Source organism: Eupeodes corollae, chromosome 2 (genome assembly GCF_945859685.1).
Source record: "Eupeodes corollae chromosome 2, idEupCoro1.1, whole genome shotgun sequence".
NCBI lineage: Eukaryota > Metazoa > Arthropoda > Insecta > Diptera > Syrphidae > Eupeodes > Eupeodes corollae.
Window position 1 is genome coordinate 121,636,014 of NC_079148.1, and position 23,460 is coordinate 121,659,473.

The following is a 23,460-nucleotide window of genomic DNA, read 5'->3' on the forward strand; positions in this document are numbered from 1 at the left end:
TTTTTAACTTTTTGTAAGAAAAACTGTCAACCCGATTTTTCTCAAAATTAACCTGGAAGCAATAAGCAATAGAAGCAAAACTGTCGATTCATTTTTTTTTTTCAAAATTCTTCCAGATGTTTAAAAAGTTATTCTTCATTGCACAAAATTGGTTTGGAGATAAAATTATTTCTTTTTCATAAAATTTTCCAGTTCTTTATTTATAAAATAACAGTTAACTGGAATTATTTCCAAAAATATATTTGTTTGGTATCGCGTTAGAATATACAATATACAATTAAATTCAATTCTCTAGCGTTTTTGGTTCGTGAGATTTTAAGGGTTAACCAACACTTTTATTTAACCACCCACTCAATTTTTTTAAAATTCGTTTATGCATCTTTCTGCATTACCATCTGTAAACTAAATTTTATTTGAAGTCGATATCTCTTCTGGTTCTTGAGCTATGGACGACGAAAAAAACCTCGCGAACGTACACACGCACGCACATACATCTCTCTAAAAAGCTTTTATTTCGACTCTAGGGACGTTGAAACATCGAGAATGTCAAAATTGTCAATTCGAAAAATCTGTCCCATTACAACAACTTTCTATGGGAAGTTCATAATAAGAAGTCAAAACGTAATTTTCCTTGTTTTTGAGTCTTATAAGTAATTTATTCCCATGTTATCGAGTACCTTAAAAATAAATTTTGAGCCAAACAATATTCAAATGGGTTTCGAGCTCAAGGTTTTTCAAAAGTTCGGTTTACATATGCGGAAATGTCAATCGAATCAAAATAGATAAAAATAATGTAATTTAAAGGAAGTTTATGATAAACTTATAACTCGAATTCGAATTAAATTTAATTTTAAACTTTCACCACAATCCTACTGCACCACATAAAACTATTCATTGAGATAAAGCAAGAGTCCTTAGGATAGTCAAAATAAACTCACACCATCAGGAACTGCATGAACATACGAGTATTTAGTTCCATAGTCAACCATTACAGAAGAAAAAAAAACAACTTCCGTTCTTACCGCATGTAATATGTTTTTGGGATCATAAAATTTCCCTTGTCTCTAAAACCAACCGATTCACTTTTTCCAGCTTTCTTCCTTAGCCAATATCCCTTTTGTATATAGAAAATTTCCAAAATCTATGTTCCCTGTATACACATAGTTCGACTTCCAAAAGATATGACCAACACTTTTATACTCAACTCATACTATAGATCAAGACCAAACCATTAAGGATATCCTTTCATTTAAGTGTTGGGCAAGCTTTAAAGATTGACCCAACTAAAAACGGCCAAATCAAAGAAGCAAGTCACTGTGGCCAAAACAATCCATTAAACAAGGGTATAGGGAGTTAAAATTCTCGCTTGCTCTTTTTATTTGTCTATATACATACGAGTATAACCTGTGTATAGATCCTTGACGAAGTTCATAATTTGAAAGTTCCATAGTAAAAAAAGGAAGAGAGATGTAGAAAGGATATGAATGAGGTAAAACTGAAGTGATGTTCCATGAATAGCTAGCTACACGAGCACAACCAACATCGGTTTAGAGGAAAACTGATAATGCTCATCGGCACTTTATGTGTAGCTTCGTAAGACCATGGCATTCTGTTTTATTGATTACTCATTTATGTGGTCCTGTTGTATGCGGCAAAAGCTTCTATTCCTTAGCAAAATCATATTCAAAGGATATCCCGTTTATATGGTCACATGAATGGCAACAACAACCAACAAAAGCAATGCTCTTATACCCCGAGAGTAAAGTTTAGGGTTTGTTACCTAGCTATAAGGAAAATGTAGTACTATGTTCAGTCCAGTCCATTTGTATATTAAGCCAAGTTAATCCTTAATCATATAGATAGAGCTGCTCTATAGGTAACACACTTTACTTTACTAGGTAGGTTCACGTTTGTTTGGAATTCCACAGAACTTAAGTGCAATCTAGTGATTGAGACTGTTGGTGAGTTTATGAATATATTTTAAGTACTTGGAATAGTCTGTGAGCCTTCTTCCTCAATGTTAACTAAGACTATGTGGGCTTAAGCGTCTAAGTGAATGTGTTTGCTTCTATTTCCACCTTATATTGTATATACTGAAAGATCCTATAAGAAATGCTTTGTAAAGCTTATGCAGGGAAGCTCCTTTAAGACACAATGTTTACGCATATTAGACAAGGTGCAGACAGAGCACGACATTGTGTAAATACATCAAATATATGTGTAGAATAATAATGAAGGAAGCGAGACTCAAGTTATGCCAGCTTACAGTAATTTTAAAAGAGAATTAAAGTTTTTTTTTATGCGAAAACACACTTCACTTGAAGAACCAAAACCTGGTTGCTCAAAGGAGGCGTTATGCATAAGAAAAATTTGGCATACCTCGAGTCATACTTACAAAAATGATAAATTTTTAAATGTACTTCTTTGTTTTGAATTTTTGTATTTGTCCTTTTTTTTCAAAAGTCCTTGTGTTGTGATTTAACTCGTTAAAATTTGGTGTACAAAGTTTAAAAAAATTTTCACTTACCACCTTGTTGCTCATTTTCTTCTTCCTCGAGTGCCCTTAAGACAGCCGAGTTAGCCAAGTTGGATGGCTTAAGAAGTGTATCATCTACTTCGATCCTGTAATTAAAAAAAAAACATTATTATTATTGTTAGGCAAAAAAATATGATGGGATTTTGTGTGAGTCAATAATTTATTGTTATTTAAATTATTTTTCCAAACTCTTCAAGAAATTCGAAACATTTTTTTTGATCTTGATAAACCTTCAATGTTTCGAAATTTATTCAAACAAATCTCATCAACATTATTTCTTAATGAATTACTATTAGGGCTGAGCATTAGAAGAGAATCGGTAAAGAGAGACCGCCTAAGCAACGTAAAACAAGACTGATGATCGTTAAGGTGCCTGAACCTCTACTCAGTCCTGCTTTAAATTTTTTCTAAAAAAGCTTTGGTGTCATTTCCTTTGATTTAAATTAGTCTTATTTCGTTTTATTATTTCGTTGTCTCGTATTGTAAGTTGTCGTCAATTTTGCGTTTTGAAAATTGTTTCTAGAGATTAAAAAAAGTAAATGTTAGAAACACTACAACAAAAGAAACATTTTTTAAGACATTAAAAGATTTTTGAAAATCCTTTTCCTGAAGCAATATTTCAGTTCAAGATAACTAATTGACTGTTTCGAGATATTTTGACATTCTTGGTCAAGGCGCTGCAATCGTAACAGTGGTCACTTTTCTAGTGGCATATAGCTTCATCTTCACAATGAAGATTTTTTGAATATTTCTATGTTCAAAAAAACTAGAATTTTTACAAAATGTTTGATGTCAAATACGAACTGCTTATTTGAGAAAACACTTTTCATGGCAACAACTCTGGCATGACAGGCTTACGCACTAACCATCACGTAAAGGGTACGTCAAAAAAATTGAATTAAAAGTGTTTTCTTTTTTTATTTTACCAAAATATTAAAACTATTTTAAAGCTAGACAAAAAAATAAATAAAATAATATCTTATTTTTCCTATTCGGTGCTCTTAGTTAATCCATCCAGCCTAAAACTAATTTTGTTACTAAATACCAATAACTTAATATAACACCAAGTATCTCTACAAAAAATACAAAAACTGAAACGCTTAACTTAAACCAATAATTCTATTAAAATGTCTTATCCCTATCCTTATCCTTAAACCCAGACGGGCCATATAACTTTAAATGTCATTCTCACTTTGAAGCTACTAAAACTGATTCTCCTGCCTCACCCTATCTCTTCGGTCCCTATCCAAAATAGTCTTACTGAACCGAAGGCGCTCGACTCCGTCCAGTGCGAGAACGTCTCGACTGTAAAGGAGTCATATCTACAGTTTTACGGCTGACGTGGTAAATTATCGGAACCGCCTCCCTCTCCTATATCAGCCGTCGATTGTATAAATTGAGGAAAGCTTTGGGCGCAATGCTGAAACTTAAACGAGCACTTTCATAGCACTTATTGTTGGGGTAGTAAGTCCCCCAAAAATTAAGCTGTAAGTCGACGACATTGCTCTCGCAATGTGACACCTTCCAAGCTTCAGCTAGAAATTATCTATTCTGTTTTTGTTGGCTCTGTTGTATTGAACCTGGTTGGAATAGTAATGTTTGTAATCCGACTCTGGTGTTCTGTGTAGTCCAAGGCAATATCACAGACATTGTCTGTCAAACAAACGAATCTTTTCCATTGGAGATTTGGTAACGTTGAACCATAAGGGCCAAGTAGCAAATCACCTTCTCCCTGCTGTCAAGGCGGCTGCTAAAAAACAATCATTTTGTCAGGGCAAAGGCTCCCTTAGCTTTGTACAAAGCAGCACTCTTTTGTTTGTCAAAATACCAGTATTGGTCCAACTGTATAGATGTCAAGGTACTTTACTACATCGATCCCTAGATTTGTCCAGTTCTTTATCGTATTCCTTGCGGTTTCCATACAGCGTAGTCCTTCTTGAACAGAATAGTCATCGCAATAATGCTGAATCTTGTCGAAGTCACCCTGCGCAATTATCTTGATAAACTTAATTTTTAGGAGCGTTCGGTACACAATAAGGTCGTCAGCGTACGCTATTGCCTGAGTCAAACCTGTTTTCATATTACTAGTGTAACTGCTGAACAAGATCGGCGAGTTAACCGCTCCTTGTTGAAGACCATTTTTAATATCAAAGATTTTGGTAAATGTTACATTCCCAATTTTGATAATAAACATTCTGCCATTAAGCATGTCTAAAAGCATATACAACAGTGGTTTACTTATGCCAAATCTGGTTAACTTTAGATACAGACCCTCTAACCATACGGTGTCGAAGGCCTTCTCCAACTCAACCAGACAAGCACCCGTACATTACCTTTTACATTTGTTCTACTGGATATCAAAAACAACCTTGGATGGAACATGAATAGTGTCATGTCCCGCCTTAAAGCCGAACTGATTATCCAGAATTATTTTGTTGTTCTCAGCCACTTTGACCGAGCTCTATTTATAACCTTCTCGAATACCTTACTGATAGTTGGTAGAAGACTTATCGACCAGAGATTCACCAGATTGGAGTTTTTCGGAAGAGTATGTGCCACTGCTGTCTTCCAACGGACCGGATAAAATGCATTATTCAGAACGGTGTTAAACAAATTGGTATAAATGTCCACACAAATGTAGTAGTTCAAAGTTCGATATACCACCAACACCTTCTGACTTGCCGAATTAAAACTCGTCTAATAAAGGTACAAGCCACGCTAGTCCACCTTAACCATTTATTTCCACAGTATTGAAGACCAAACAACTTTATTTTATTGTGGAACGTCCTTAAAAGTCTTCAATCTATTGCCTCGTCTGAATTTTTCAAGGCGAGAATAAGGCGATAACAGGACGAGAGCATGTCTTGTAATAACCATCTCTATTTGCCATAAATATTTACTCATTCCACTCAAACCATAATAACCCCCTATTCACATGTTAAATATCTGTGACTATACTAATCACTGCTATTATATAGAAAAACATAGATCTCCTTCCCCAGCCTCTTGACTCTTAAAAGCATCCCATCGATGATGCCACACTCATGACTGCAAAAATCTATTCATCAACTATAAAAGACATAAAACAGAAAACCAACTAAGTACATTATACAAAAGTAGCTATAGAATGTATACGTATGTGTGTATAAACGGAACATATGTTTTTGGGTCTTTAATCTCAAAAAGTGACTTATTTCTATCCACCTAATGAAACAGAAAAATAAATTACTATGATGTGTAATCCTAGTCCTCCTAGACGAGAAATGAATTTGCCCCATCAAAGCACTCGTATGAGCCTATCCAACCATAAACCTCATATCCTCAATAAATTTACTCCTTCTCTGTCTCTCTTTCTCTAACTATCTGTAAGGACCAAAATGTTTTTTGTTGGTATCCTTAAAAACAACATAATACAAGCTCATGGTCACTTTCCATCCCCATCACATCACACAAATAATTCGATTTAATTAAGAAGCAACATGTCTTCAAAAAGATTCCAAGAAAATTATTTCCACATACATTAGGTGGTCAAGGAGCAAAATTAATTAGAGGCTCATACCAGGACCTACTACCCAATCTTTCGGACTCTATATCTTCTCTCCATGTGTGCGTCTCTGTCTGCTATGCCATTCCAACAGACCACCAACCATCGACCAACTCCTTTCATCTGATTATCATCCTTAGGGGACACTAGTCAAAGGATATTAATGTTTTTAAGGCCAAGTAGAAATATATGGGTTTACATGGACCAACAAATCGTTAAGACAGGAACAGAGAGAGAGATTCTATTTTTGAAAGTACATTTTTTTGCTTTCACTTCACATATTATTTATATGTCTTTTGTGAGAGTGTGTATGTTTGTGTGTGACAAGAAATATGTATGTATGCGTAAGCGAATAATTGTTATCCTTAAGGAAATTCCTTAACCTAAATATCCATATAAACGGTTGTTTGATCTCAATATTTTGAATTCCTTTCGGATTTGTTTTTAGTCTTTTCTCCTTTGACTGTTTATGTTTCTGTTTGTATTTGTATTTATTTGTTTGTGTGTATTTGTGTTTTATTAATGTTAATTTGAGTGTGTTTCTATGATTTTCATTTCTGTTGTTATTTGAAGAAAGAAAATTCAATTCAATTATCAGAATGGAATTGTATTGTATTTGTATGTTTATATACAGATGTGGCCAACAAAATAGGAACATTTCTTACTTTTGTTTTTTTTTTTGCTTTATTCGCTTAATTAAAACTAATAAGTCGTGATTAATGTATACCACATTAAATGTTCATATGTTGTGAAAGATTTTAGGACGAATTTTTTATCTGTGACTGATTTCGAAATAATATCTTCTAATAATATTCCACATATCAATAGGTGAAGTGAAATGCTAGACTTGTATATGAAAATAAGTGAGATCTCGAAAGTGAAACGAAGTTCTTAAAGAACGATACCCAATATCATACAGTATTGTTTGAAAAATGTTGGCCAAACATTTTATTACCCTTTTCGCGATCAGTTCTTGGAATTTAGGAACGCTCCGGCTTTTTTTTTTGCACTGGTAGCGACATGTCATTCAAACACTGTAGAAAAGTTGATGTTATTATAAATAAGATCCGCATTTGGCTCGTGATGGTAGTCCAATACCAACCGAAGTGATTTTGTTGAAGAAAATTTTACAAATCAGTTCGGAACGTAAAGCCACTAAGCAAAGCAGTGACTGTCACTTCTCAATTTGACAACACGTGCAATTTGTAAGAGACTGAATATTGCTTAACAAAGTGTGGCATGAAATTTGAAAAAAAATATCTGGAGACCGGAACTACTATAAGGAAAAAAAGGTAGAAGATCATTTTTCGTTGTTGGACAGTCGTCGCCATCGGTTCAAGACTTCGTTGGACCGATCTGTGTCAAGCTACAGGGAAAGTAATTTCATCAAGCTCAGTGAGAAAAAGGCTCGTTAAAGTTGGACTTGGAGCACTCAAGCCGGTACTGAAGCCAGATTTTCCAAAAAGAGTCAAGAGTTGAATTGAACCCAAAAAATTTGGAACAATGTCATCTTTTCGAACAAATCAAATTCAAGCTCCATGTTGGAGATTGGAGAATCGTTGCGAGAAGAGAACCAAAAGAAAGACTAAGCTCTGATTGCATTTTGCGGATGCTTATGGTGTGGGGATGCATCTCTAGAGATGAAAAAGGTGGAATGAGCTTTCTAGAATCCAAAGTCAATGCAAAAGTTTAAGTTCGAGTCCTGGAAAACGTATTGGAGCCCACGGTGTTAGACCTTCTGGGTCGTAGTTTAGTCGGGTTGGGCTGAAAGTGCGCACACCGAGCCAACTAAACAGTTTAGTTGGTGAACAGGGCACATACTATCCAACAGCTCGCCGACTATTCTTGAACTAGTTTGTAACTGACTGTTGAAGCGGTCGCACAATGAAAATATTGTCCAGAAGAATTTTTGCTCGTATCATACTCCGGAGGAGGAAAATCAAGAAGAGATTCCGAGACAATTGGCTTCATCCCATTCTCTGTGATAGATTAGTTAGTGGACAATTGTACACTATTTTTTCCAAATTAATTGATTACCCGAAAAATTTTGTCGCCTATTATCGAATGAGCATTACCAGCTTCAATGAACTTGTCAAGCTAATTGGACTAGCAATAGCGAAGTAGGATACAAATTTAAGACTTTCTATACCTGCGGAGGAGAGATTGAGCGTAACGATAAGGTAAGATAAACCACAAATACTTTTCAACTATTTTTATTAGAATTAATGTTACATAATTCGGTGTTTTGAGAAATTAAGTTATTTATAAGTCATACATTTGCAATTTATCTAACAAATTTGAATTAGACTGTTTTTATAAAGCGCAGGTCTTGTATCGACTTCTTCAATCAACTCTTCGACGGAACTTTTTACAACCAACAATTGTGATTTGGGCTACGCCATATTCAAAATACACGTACACGGCGCCAAATCACAGAGCGGACTGAACTATCGGCCAACTAAACATTCATCATGCGTGTATTCGCCAGTACTGATTAAACAGTCGGCCGATATTTGGCCGACAGATTAGTTTGAATGTAATCGGGTAGCCCATCAAACTTTTTTATCGGCTGATACTGAATCGCTTTAGTATGCACATATGCATTCCTCTCCAAATTGATTAAGAAGCCGACCAAACTATCGGCCGATAAAAAGTCTGAAGTCCGCGGGGGCCCTTAAGGTGCAGCTAGAGTTGGCTCTAAGAAAAAAGGAATCAATTTAATTGAATGAAAATAAAGATTTTCAGCTAAAAATATTGAAATTTAAAAATGTGTTTCTATTGTTTTTTAAGAAGATTTCAGAAAATGGCGTCCAAAATTTTGATATCCAAAATTATATTTTAAAAATCACTAGTTAAAAAATATTTGCTATTAAAATTTAATAGTTAATATTTACACTTGTTGGCTACCACAAGTGATAAAAGTCAAAAAATAAGTCTTGTTTCTATTTTTTTGTCCATAGCTGTATGTACTCAAATTTTATTTTATTTAAATCCTTTATGAACAGGTTTGTATAAATACTCGTATATGTTTTCTTAAAGGAGACGTTTAAGAATAAGTTTATACACATAAATAATGTTCAAGTTGGTATGAACTAGAGTAGGTACCTTTGTTATGAATGATGTGATAAGTATATGCCTTTAGGCAGTTTAGGCCATTGTGATGTTTTAATTAAACACTACCTATACTCTCTGTGTACAATACTCGTTTATTGTTAGAAACTATTATTTCGTTCAAAGAATCCAATTAAAAAACATTGAAAACTTTACTCTAAATTCGTTATTCAAGTGTGTCTTAATTATTGTTGAATTATTATTATTATTGCAATATTTGAGTACTTATACAAATACGTAGATTATTATTCAATCCTGTTTCTTAATAAATAACAAAAGATATATTTTTGTAGCTTCTTGAGAATTAAGAAAACTTGTTCAAATATGAAATTGAAAGAAAATTATGTAATGTGAATTAATTAAAAAAAAATGTATTTTATTTTTGTAAATGTTACCATATTGTGAAGGGTTTTCCATTAATCATTTCTTCTCTTTACGTTTTTTTAATAGGTAGACCAGCGGCTTAAAAGGACCCTACACCAAATAGAGGGTAGCAAAGTATCTCAATCTTTGCCTGACATTAAGTACGTTCACAAAAAGCAGTTATTTATACATACATAGCTCCATCTTTTAGAAATCCCACGTAATCTGTTGAATCCAGAGAACTGTTGTAAGACAGTTTTCTTAATTGGCCTTGAAATTTTCGGAAATAGCTTGATCAACGGTGTCGTTTTTTTAAGAACGTTCTAAGTAGTCATCTGTGAAGTATGGTGACCGAAAAAAGATGCCAGAAATCTTGACGTTGCTTGATCAGAAGACAAGCACGTTTTTTTTTTATAAAATACCAAAATATTCACAAAATATTTATAAGCCGGAATATCTTACTAATTAAAAATGATATAACCTACAAAACATTTATATCTATACAAGGAGAAATTACCATTTTGACAATTTTTAGAAAAATCAAATTGGCAGTTTTCTTACGAAATTTCAAAAAATACTATGAAAACTTTTGATAAATTGATTTTCAACACAAATATAATGATATAAAAAACAACGAGAGATATTGAGCTCAAATTTATTAAATTTTATACAAAATATTGTGCCAAAAAAACTTTGATTAAGCAGTTATTCTTGCCATTTTCAAAAAAGGAGATTCAAATCTTGCGGAAAACTACAGAGGAATATCTATTGTTAACTCTATGAGGAAGATTCTTACTTCAATTCTGTTCGAAAGGCTTACTAAGTGGATAGAGAACACTTATCGTCTAAGCAAGTTTCAAGCTGGTTTTCGGTCGGGCTTTTCAACGATGGATTACAGTTCTGCACTGACGAGTATTGCCAGGAAGTCTATTGAAAAAAAAAAAGAAATTGTATGCTTGTTTAGTAGATTTCAAAGCAACATTTGACAAGGTCAACAGACAGGCTTTGATGTACATATAAGCTCTCATTACTAGGGATCTGCCGAAAATTCCTGATGATGTATTTTATTTTTTTGGAGTCATCAAGCCCCTTTGTATAGGATGGATCAGAGTTTTCGGATTGGTTTGAAATAACAGCGGGTATTCCACAAGGCTGCATTTTGAGCCCAATAATGTTTATTTTTTTTTTCGACTATATCTGTGATGAACTTCCAGGAGGAATGCTCTTTGCCGATATTCAAGTGAAAGTTTTGCTATACGCAGACGATTTTGTTGTACTAGCTAAAAATCTTTCACTCTGCAGCTACAAATAATGTTATGTTAATTTATTTAAAAAAAAACGAAACAAAAAAAAACTGAAATAAAACCAAAACAAACAAAATAGTGATAAAAAAAATATAATAAATCAAACTAAAACAACAGAAATAATAATGATACAAAAAAAAACAGTGAAAAACAACAGCATTACATATTAAAAAAAAAAAGCAACACAAAGGGAAAAAGAAATAAATAATAAAAAAAAACCTACCAGAACACAGTAAGTGCATTCCCTTCACTCTTTCTTTCATTTTTCTTTACAGTTGAGTGGCTCAGCAGGTGCATGCATTGGGCTAAGCTTTTTGAAAGCTCGCTCAATGATGTGTATGTGTTGTTTCATTCAACAACAAATGGATTGTAGATTACTGTTTTGATTGTCAGGGTCCGGACCAATTCAACGTCACTACTAAAGGCATAACACTAGTAGTGAGGTTGTATTGTAAAGACATTTAAATAATCTTATACAGTAATATACTTAGAAGTTCGTTTGTTTTGATTTTAAAATTTTTTTATATTGCAATGACTGGTTATTTTAGAGTAGATTATAGTAATGTTCGTGGGCTAAGATCGAATTTTCTGTCTGTATACATCCATATCAATTCTAACAGACCAGCTGTTTTGGCATTGAGTGAAACCCAAGTAGGTGAAGATTCCGATCCTGCTGAATTTTTTATTCATGGGTATCGCTTAGTGCCATTATTCTTCTCACACCATGGTCTCGCCATATATATTAGGAATGATGTTGCATATCAACTTTTACCACAATACGGTCATTGTACCAACTCCCTTTTTAATTTCATGTGGTTAAAACTTTCCGTGAATAAGCACATCATTCACTATTGTTTTCTTTATCGGAGCCCAAACCTGGGCAGAGTTTCAACTTCTCAGGAATTTGATGCTCTGTCTGACTCCATACAAAGAATTGTCTCCCTGTATCCTCACACTGAAATCGTTATTACGGGCGATTTCAATGTTCACAATTCTTCGTGGCTTCGCCATTCGGGCCAGACAACGCCCGAAGGAATGTGTGCTGAGATTTTTGCTGAGTTTAACCACCTTACTCAGCTTGTCAATGAGCCTACTCGAATATCAGACGTTAACGGCCGAGCAGAAAATACTCTTGACTTGTTTCTCACTTCTGATCCTGATAAGTACACAATCAGTGTATTGACGCCTCTAGGCACATCGGACCATAGTGTTATATCTGCTAATTTCTCGTGTCAAACAAATCCAGTTAAAGAAAGAGCTCCAAAGAGAACCGTCTGGCAGTACGAGAAAGCCAACTGGGACGGTCTCAATAATTTTTTCAGGATCTTTAACTGGTCGCTATGCTTCCTCGATAGCGACGTAGACTCCAGTGCAGATATGATTTCTAGTATGATTCATTTGGGAATGGAAACTTTTATCCCGAATAGGGTTAAAAGTATTAAACCCAAGGATAAATCATGGTTCGATTCGAGCTGCAAAGAGGTTATCAAAGAGAAAGAGGTGAGCTTCCGGTGTTTTAAAGCCAACCCAACTGAGGAAAACCGGAAAAAGTTTAAGCAAGCCAGGAAGGCCTGCAACGCCTATATTCGAAGAACCAAATTTTTACATGACCAAAAATTACGGCGAAAAATACTGCAATGTCCCAAAGGCAGTAAGAATTTTTGGTCATTTGTAAAAAACATGAGGAATTCTTCCTCTTCCTCGGTTCCTACGCTTGTTGTCAATGACACTCCTTTAGTTAGCTCTATTGATAAAGCTAACTTATTTGCAAGGCAGTTCGCCGAAAATTCCACCTTACCAGATAGTGTCATGACTCCTCCAGTTCTTGAACGCGTAAATGATTCTATGGGACCAATCTTTTTTCGTACTCGAACTGTGGCGAGAGTTCTTAAAGATCTCAACATTCATAAATCCGCTGGCCCAGATGGTATCCCCGCTATTATTCTGAAGAGGTGTTCTTCCACGCTAGCAAAACCACTGCGTAAGCTTTTCCATCTATCCTATTCTTCTGGGCTCGTTCCGAGTAGTTGGAAAACTGCATTTGTTCAGCCAATTCCAAAAAAAGGCGAATCTTCTTCTCCCACAAATTACCGACCGATAGCACTAACGTCCCTTCTTTCTAAGGTCATGGAAACGCTGATTAATTATCAGCTTAAGAAATATCTTGAGGAACGGAAGCTTCTTAATGACCGGCAATACGGCTTTCGTAGCAATAGGTCCACTGGTGATCTCATGGTTCATCTCACCGAACAGTGGAACAGATCTTTACATCGTTTTGGAGAAAGTAAGATTATTGCACTTGATATTTCAAAGGCATTTGATAAAGTTTGGCATCTTGCTCTCTTATCGAAAATGCGTGCTTTCGGTATCGACGAATCTATTCTTCGTTGGATTAGAAATTTTCTTTCGAACCGTTCAATACAAGTTGTTCTGGACGGATTCAAGTCTGAAACTCATAAAATAAACGCTGGTGTGCCCCAGGGCTCCGTTTTGTCTCCGACCCTCTTCCTCATTTTTATAAATGATCTCCTGTCCGCTACTTCTAATCCAATACATTGTTTCGCTGACGATAGCACTCTTAGCTTTTCATATTCGTTTCCAGACTCACAACCCTCCTCTTCGGATGTGGAACTGCAACGGCAAAATATGATTGGCTCATTACACCGACCTACAAAGCATTGTACAATGGGGAATAAAAAATCGTGTGGAATTTAATGCTTCGAAAACGCAATGCTGTCTTGCATCGTTAAAGCGAGATAAACCGTCTTTGCCACTATCTATGAGTGGCACTTGCATCAACGAAACGGAAAATCTTGACATCCTAGGAATGTGCATCAGCAACCACCTTTTGTGGAGTGATCACTTACGCGATGTTGCCAAAAATGCCGCAAGATGTCTAGGTTTTTTGAGACGTTGCAAGAAATTTTTTTCTCCGTCTGATCTGGCTACAATCTATAAAACCTATATACGTCCGAAACTTGAATATAACTCTCATCTCTGGGCTGGTGCTCCAGTAACTTATTTAAGCCTCTTGGACAGTATTCAAAAAAGAGCTTTTAAAATGATTGGTGACATAAACATCATCAACTCGTTTACATCACTCGAACATCGACGCAAGGTTTCTTGCCTCACCCTTTTTTACCGTTATTTTAACGGACTATGCTCTAGTGAAATAGCCAGTTGCATTCCTCCCCTTAAACAATTTAACCGTAATACCCGCGCTTCTAGGAATGCCCATCAGTTTACCCTTGAGCCCAACTTCGGACGTACTATGAAGTACAGAGATTCTTTTTTTAGCCGTACTACGCGAATGTGGAACGCCTTGCCACGCTCTATCTTTCCCTTTCATTGCAATGTTCAGAAATTTAAAACCAATGTACACCGACACCTCCTATCCAACCCTTCCCTCTTTTCCTAATGCTCACACTGTGTCTTTGGCATATTAAAGGTATAAAAAAACCCTTTTAGTGTTTGCTAATTATAAAAAAAAAAAAAAAAAAAAAAGATTGAACTCCTTCTGCGGGAGGTGGGGCTTGCGTGTTAACAAAAACAAAACGAAAATAACGATTTTTGAAGAGTGTCATAAAAGAAGGCTGCCGGAAGAGATTGGTCACTCAAAAATGAACGTATTGAAGTAGTACAAGAGTTTTATTTTTTCTAAGCATGTCAAACAAAAAAGCAAAGAGGCTAAAATTGCGTTGAGTTTATTATGGCCTAAGTTGTTTGCCAATTTAAAAATCGATCTTGTGGCAAAACATCGGGTCTTTCAAGCAACTGTCAACACTTGTATGTGCTACGATGCTGACATTTTTATATACTTGGCTTTCGAGGAGTTTGAAGCAATTCAAAGACATTTTTTCAAACGCGTGTTTAGATTACCAAATTCAACACCAAATTATGCTATTTACGTGAAGTCTGGCGTAACGCCAATATATACTCAAAACCTCAAAATGAAGTCGGATTATCTAATTAAAGTCATGAAGAGGGATGAAAGAAGTCTTCATAAAACCATCTTGCGAAGACTACTGCAATCTTATGACACCCCTTTCAAAGAATGGAATCAGCTAGCTATCTCACCTGAAGCTAACTGAACTTTAACAGTATCTAACAATATCTCTCTGAAGCATTGTCAATATCCTCCAGGAACACCAATAGGAACCTCTATCACCAATTAGCATCGGAAGCTTCCAAAAATTTTCAATTTATGTAACAGAAGAGAAATAGAAGAACAGGAAATTCCTCGATTACATTTAAATGAAAGCCAACTCACTATAAACAGACTTCATGCGATATTAAATGGTTCGCTAGGATGGTCCACCTATATAATTTCTGTAAGCACGCCCTACATTTCCGAAATAGTTTCCTAACATAAAGTCTAATCATTCGGCCAGTTACCATTATTTAAAATTTTTTTAATTTTGTGTTTCGAATCACTTCAAAATTGATCTTTTTTATGTTTCAAATCATACTAAAATTTTTAAGGTTTACTTATCATGCTACCATTATTTAAAATATAATAATTTTGAGTTTCAAATTACTTTAAAATTGTAAACTTTTCATGTTTTAAATCGTTTTAAAATTAATATCTTTTTCGTGTTTCAAATCATATTAAAATTGTTGATGATTGCTTATCAAGTATTTTCTAATTTATTAACTTCCCAAAGAAAGTTATTGTAATGGGTCCGATTTGTCAAATTGAATATTTTGACATTTCTCAACGTTTCAAGGACCCTAGAGTCGAAATAAACGATTTTTAGAAAGATGTCTGTGTGTGCGTCCGTACGTCCGTAGGTCCGTACGTTCGCGACGTTTTTTTCGTCGTCCATAACTCAAGAACCAGAAGAGCTATCGAGTTCAAATAAATTTTGTTACACAGACAATAAGGCAGAAAGATGCAGAAAGGGCTCTCAAGAAAATTGCGTGGGTGGTTTTTTTACCATAGCAGTTTGAAAAAAGGTGAAAATTTTGGTTAACCTTAAATATCTTACGAACCGAAAACGCTAGAGACTTGAATTAAATTTTATACAATATATTGTAACGTGATACTAAACGGGCATAGTTTTTGAAAAAAATCAATACAACGGTTTTTTTTATAAATCAATAAAACTGAAAAAAAAAAAAAATTGTCACCTCCAAAATTTTACGACTGAAATATGATTTCATCTCTAAAACAATTTTGTGCAACGAAAAATAATGTTTTTGACATCTGAGAAAATTTTGAGAAAAATCTAATTGACAGTTTTTTTACAAAAAATAAAAACCCAAAAAAAAATGTATAAAAGTTGGTAAAAATTGATTTTTGACTCAAATATCTTTTCAAAACTTTGAGATATTAGCTTTAATTTACTTTTATCTTTCAAAACATCTTGTTGTCAACATTTAGTTAAAGTTTGAAAAAAATCGATTTGACAGTTTTTGTACAAAAAATTAAAAACCGAAAAAAAAATTAACAAAAGTTCGTAAAAAATGATTTTCGACTCATATATCTTTTAAAAACTTTGAGATAATAGGTTCTAACTAATTTTTTCTTATAAGAAATATTGTTTTCAACATTAGGACAAATTTTGAGAAAAATCGAATTGACAGTTTTTTTACAAAAAATAAAAACCTGAAAAAAATGTATATAAGTTGGTAAAAATTGATATTCGACTCAAATATCTCTTTAAAAATTTTAAATATTGGCTTCAGACTAGTTTTATCTTATAAGAAATATTGTTTTTAACATTTGGTAAAATTTTTAAAAAATTCGAATTGACAGTTTTTTTACAAAAAATAAAACTCTAAAAAAAAAACAATACCTACTAAAACTTGGTAGAAATTTACTTTCGGCTCAAATAGCTTTTCAAAAATTAAAAATATTGGCTTCAAACTTATTTTATTTCAGAGAAAATATTGTTTTCAATATTGAGTAATTTTTATATAAAAATCCAACAGTCCGTTTTTGTCATAAAAAATAAAATCTACAAAAAATAGTGCTCAAATTTGGTAAAAATTTATATAGACAAACTTTTAAGCAAGACAAATCGACAGACGGGATGGGAAGTTATCAGTGTGGGTCGTACCCCAGCCTCTTTTTTTAATATACGAATTAACCAAATTGTTGTATTATTATTATTGTTTTTTTTTCAAATTTTTAACATTTTTTAAATTATAAATTAATTATTAAGTTCAATTCTTTTACTTTTAATATTTTTCTTTTATTTTGAAATGTCAAATCAGGCCGATGCGATGGCAGTGTTGCCAAGTCCTTATTCTTAAGAAAGAATTGTTGTTAAACTTTAATAAGAAAAAAATAACAAATGTAACTATCTATCTATCTACAAACTATTGTTGGTAACATTTGGACAACTTTTTTAAATTAAAAACACATGTAAAAAAACATAAACATAAAATGATTTACCGTCTCAAATATTATAACGATCAAATGCAGTTTAAACTTCGATTTTTCATTGAAAACTTTTCTGAGTATATTTAACAAAATAAGAATTTTGCTTGTTGAAAAAAATAAGCAAATATTTATTTAATAAAATACAAACATTTTAAGTTAAAAAAACCGATTTCTAAAACTCATATTTTAATTTTTTGAAACAGAACTTGCGTTTAATGTCCTTGAATTAAACTTGTCCCATAAGCAAACATGAAATCAGATTTAGATGTCCTTTATTTCAATTAAATAATAAACATTTGTTAAAATTCAAAAATAATTATGATTAATGTCTATTTTATAAAAATAATAAAGTTTCATTAATTTAAATATATTTTTGCAATGATTTTGTTTATTATTAGTGTTGGTATTTATCAATTAATATTTATTAAGTATTTATATAAAAATTAAAATATGACTTTGTTGAAACATTTTTCATTTACTAAACGGAAATTAATAAAACGAAACAGAAATATAAAAAAATTATTATTTTCAAATAGAAACGAATAACGTATAAATAAAAAATATATTTTTTAATTACAAACATTATTAAATGAAATGAAACAACAAAGAGACAGACAACAAAAAAACACTTTCCCCGAATTAATTCCAATAAAATCAAAATAAAACTATTTAATTTACAATTAATGTTTATGTGTATAATATGATGTTGATGACGATGATGATAATAACAATAATCACCCAAGTGTTACTCACTAAATTAATTAGCAAACATGCTTTTGATTACAACTTTTAGTCCCCATAAACTATATAATTATGTACTCAATGTACATATGTACTCTACGTATATGATTGTGTTTTTGTTTGTTGTTATTTATTATTTATAATTTTATTTTTTCATTATAAACATTAAACAAACAGTCGCTGTCGACTGTATAATTTCCTGATTTAAATATGTTAATTAAAAAATAATTGTTTCTCTTTTTCCATCTATATTTTTATTATGTTTGTTGTAGTTATACTCGATGGTGCATAATATTTATGGTGTTTAATAATAAATGAATTCGCATCATCAAAAGGACATAAGTTTTAACCTTGATTTCTTTTTTTTTTAATATAAAATGATGCTATTGTTGATTATGGATATGATAAACATATTATTTAAGGAGTGATATTTTGTGTATAAATATTTGTACATATGTAAGCACACATATGTCTCGGTAGTTATCTATACATTTAAATGATATCCGATTACGATATTGGATTTAATTAAAATACCATGACAAGATACTAATTCCATCATGATATTCTTTTGTTGACGTTTTTTGTCAGAACTAAAAATAAATTTAGATAATATTTGCTTGGAAATGAAAAAAATAGTTAAGTATGATTTTACGCGTATTAAAATTAATTTATTAAAAGGTAAAAGAAGAAGTAGGATCCAACTAAGGTTACATTTTGATGTTTACTCTAGCCTTGAATATAAATGTAAGTTCATTTTAAAGGGTTTTTATTGAGCGGGTAGATCAAATCTTTTGTTTATTATTCAGTTGTTTTTGTCAAATCATGAGAAAGTTCAAATGATAATTCAAAAAATCTTCAATAAAGAATATAAAATTCAAATCTTACTCCAAGAAACTGGAAACCAATTTGTTATTCTGGTTTGTGTCTACAAGTTGAAACGTCAATTTTCAGGCAACCGCTATGCTTATATCAATTTCCTACTGATGAAGTCAATTCACCACAAATTAATGAGAAATTCATGAAAGTGTTTAAAAATATACCTGATCTGAAATGGACAATTTTGTTGCAACATTGGTTGGTAAAGAAAAATGTATTGAATCTAATGTAGAATGTAGGGATAATAAATTAAATCTGAGGGGCTGAAAAGTGTGTTGTACTTTGTGATATTATTTTGTTTATGTTTTTTGAGGAAGGTTATAAACTTAAAAGTATAATGATGAAATAATAATAAGGATTCGATAGAAAAACATAAAATCAATAACACAAACAAATGGGTCACTAAAACATCATGTTTTTTAGTTTTCAAAATGTACAATTGTATAATGTTAACTTATAAAAATAAATAATTTGCCTTTCTTGTTTTTTATAATATGTTCAAATTTATATGTTAAAAGAAAAAAGAAGAATTTTCTTTGAAGTATTTCGGGACAGGTTTAGCTATACATTTCCAAAAAAACAAAATTCTTTAAGTGATTTCCGACCGATAAGTATATATGTAATTCTCATTAGTAATCAAAAAACATAGTTAAATATTAATTCAAATATTCATCCACTTTTTCGCTAAAAAAAACTTCACATTGATGTCATTTATTCTATAACGCTACTAGCGGTTTTGTGGGTTAATTGGAAATATGAAGGAACTTTCGGAACAGCAAAAATGCTTGTTGGGACTAAGAAACAAAATATGATGTTTTAAAATTAAGTAAAATTTGTTCCACCAAAACAAACCTACATACTTTAGTCGGTGGAATCTTTGTATATAAAAACTTTAGTACTATTAACGTGATTCTTAAGGGGGTGGAACCTAGTGGCTATACGGTGACATTAGATATTGCATTTTGTTTGCTTATTTTTTGTATGACAATGCCTAGAAGACTTTCTGATTAAAAGTGGCAAGAAATTGTTAATTTTTAACTTCCCTATATTTAAAAGTGTGTACTGAATGTAATATTATACTTTTCAAGTCAATAAAAAGTTAGAATTGTCTATACAAGACATTTGTTGTATTATGTAAACAAACCTTTAAAAAATATTAGAAAAAAATGTAAAACATATTTTTAAAATTTTAAATATCATATAAAGAGTTCTGATCCAGATAAAAATATACGTTCCAAAAGATTTCTTTTTGGAAAGTTCTAATAATTATTAACTTCCCATAGGATGTTATTGTAATGGGTCCGATTTGTCAAATTGAAAATTTTGACATTTCTCCACGTTTTGACTCCACTGCGTGGGTGGTTTTTTTACCATAGCAGTTTGAAAAAAAGGGGAAACATAGGGTAAATATCTCATGAACCAAAAACGCTAGAGACTTGTATTAAAGTTTATACAATACATTGTTACGTCATTTCAAACAAGTACATTTTTTGAAAAAATCAATATAAGGTTTTTTTTTATAAATCAAAAAATCTGAAAAAAATGTACACCTCCAAAATTTTACGAATAAATTATGATTTTATCTCCAAACCAATTTTATGCAAGGAAGAATAATGTTTTTGACATCTGAAAACAATTTTGAGAAAAATCGAATTGACAGTTTTTTTTTTATAAAAAATAAAAATCTAAAAAAAAACAATACTCAAAGTTGGTAAAAATTGAATATCGATTCAAATATCTTTTCAAAAACTTGAAATTTAGGCTTCAAACTTATTTTATCTTATAAGAAATATTGTTTGAAACATTCTGAAAAATCTTGAGAAAAATCGAATTGACAGTTTTATTTACAAAAAATAAAAACTTACAAAAAACAAATTAATAAAAGTTAGTAAAAATTGATTTTCGACTCAAATATATTTTCAAGACTTTGAGATATTGGCTAAAATTAACTTTTATCTTTTAAAATATATTGTTGTCAACATTCAGTAAAATTTTGAAAAAAATCGAACTGACAGTTTTTTTTACAAAAAATTAAAAACCGAAAAAAAATTAACAAAAATTAAGACAAATTTGGTAAAAATTGATACGAGTACATAAAGACATACTGTTAAGCAAGACAAATCGACAGACGGGATGGGAAGGTATCAGAGTGGGTCGCATCCCAGCCTCTTTTTTTAAATTTGAAAATGATGACTATGTCATGAGAGTATTTTTATAATTCCAAAAAACTGAACATGTTTTGGCAATTTCACTTTAGGTAAAGTTTTGCAAAAATAAAAAAAAAAACACATCAAAGTGTGACATCGTCTGAGTTAAGAAAATTTAAAACGACAGCAATTTTATAAAAAAAACAACATCTGTCAAAACAAGTCAATACACCGCATCGAATTGTTGTTGGATTTCAAATAATCATGGACCTAATGTAAAAATTACAAATAAATCAACGTAAACGAATGGGCGTTGGAGGGTGGAGTGCCTTTGATCTTACTTATTTTCAACGTTGCTAAGCATAGAATCGATCTTTGAGTTCTCTGAGCGCCGTTTTTGTGATTTTTACTATTAATTGTTGAACTGTATATATGTAACCTGATTCGAAAGGGTGTTTTAATTAAACGTAAAAATAAATATTAGCGCCATCTGTTGAACGTTAACACACTGTAATAACATAATCTACGAACGAACCCCTTTCCTAGAGTTCGTGTATACATATACAAATTAAAAAAATATTTCTGATATTTTCTTTCCATATCTTCTTTTCAAGTAGTCGTGGCATGATGGTTATTGCTTAGGGCTGTCATGCTAGAGATGTTGGGTTAATTCGCTGCCTGTCGCACCTAAAAGTGCTTTCTCTATTTAACTGTTCAGGAACAGTTAAGAGTTGTAAGTTATTAGTCCCTAAACTTAATTTTCCCAGTTTATGGCAATAATAATGAAAAACCCACTGTTTTTTTAACATCCAGTATTATTTTTATTAGAAAAAATAAATTTGAAGTATTTTCTTACTCATTGTTAGGAAATGGATAATGGAATAATATATTGTGAACGTTCCAACGCGATGGATTTCGGTTCAGTCGACCTGACCATGGAGAAATGTTAAAAGCTTAAATTCGGAAAACAATTACTTCCAAGGTAAAAATCAACTAAATTGGAAGTTTGAGAAGTTTTTTTTCAATGTAATATATTTGGCATTTGACCTGGTAACAACTATTTTTCCCAATAGATCGAAGGCAAATCATTTATTGTGTAGCTAATACTGATCCTTAGCCAAAATAATTATAAGATGCAACAATCATTCTCTTCTTCTTTGTATCTTCACTATTTCTGTTATTTGTGGATAGTGATAGTACCTATGATGGGACGGTAAGTCTTGCCATAATTTGCCTGGGGTAAATCCGCCATTGGTGGTCGCTGATCTCTTATTGGATTCATAAATATTCTTTTTCCTATGTAAAATTACTTGCAGAATAAACATCCGATCAGATTCGTCATAATTTCAGGTCCTCAATTCCATATCGTTTGTTATACTACACTACACGCCACATCATTTAAGGACCTTTTAATTTCTAAAATAAATTTATATCTGATAAAGGTAAAAAATGACTGGGTAAGTTGACAACTCCACCTATCGGATCAATAAATACCATTTCCATGAAAAGTATATTTAAATGTCTTTTCGATCACCTTCAAGGGTGCGGTGCGGTGAAATCTTTCAACTTTTAAGTAGAAAATACATTTTTAAATGAGCATTTTCTGAAAAAGACATACAGAACACTTTAAGCAACATTTATAAAATATTTAAATCTTAGTTATTTATAAATTGAAAGCGAAAATAAAAATCATCTTCTTCTTTCATCAGAAATACGGAATGCTTCTAAAGAAATTAATAGCAATTGTGTGTTGCATTTTTCATTCAAAGCACTTTATATTCTTGTTTTTTGTTGTTGTTCCCCATCGTCATCGCTTCGTTCTTTCATTTTCGTCCTTTATTTCCTTGTGCTCCTTAATCCTTGAACACTTTACTCATTTACTGGAAAATTCCGAGTGATACATTTGAGCATTGATCCATCATCAACAGTAGTTGTCATTCTCACGCTCTGGCTGTCTGACTGGAGCTGTTGCCGTTACTGTCTTCAGATCTTCTCAGAACAATGCTCCAGAGAAGAGAGTGCCATGCCGCATGTCTTGTCTTATATTATTACACTTTTTTTCGTTGGAAATTTCAATTGATTCGATTATAGCTTGATATTGGCATCAGGTCCTTTTGCTTGCTATAAAAAGGAAGAAAGGAATATCTTTGCCCTTTCGGAAGTTTATGTATACCGCACCAAAAGCATCACAATCCTGTGCGTCGTCATCGTTCTCGTTAGCCTCATATTGGTGACGACGAAGAAGACGGCTATGATGACGACGACGACGCCAGCAAAGGACGATGTAATGCTAGGACTACATCACACAATGCAAATGGGGCACAATGGCAATGACACACAAGACGACTCACCGACTAAAACGGTTACGTCGTCATTTACCAAAGTATAATGTATGTCCCTTGCCGACGAAAATAAGGTTGCCTTGCCTCCCTCCTGCAGAGATCCTTGGT

The 23,460-nt window shown here is 32.5% G+C and overlaps 1 protein-coding gene across 4 annotated transcripts in view; it reads right to left on the reverse strand.

Moving 5' to 3' along the window:
- Positions 1-23,460, reverse strand: part of LOC129946661 (uncharacterized) — a 413,134-nt gene that overhangs the window by 83,694 nt on the left and 305,980 nt on the right. For all 4 annotated transcript variants that reach the window (XM_056056919.1, XM_056056918.1, XM_056056917.1 and 1 more), the window contains one exon: positions 2,528-2,622. In XM_056056919.1, coding sequence (XP_055912894.1) covers positions 2,528-2,622 — 95 coding nt within the window. The remainder of the gene's footprint in view (positions 1-2,527; positions 2,623-23,460) is intronic.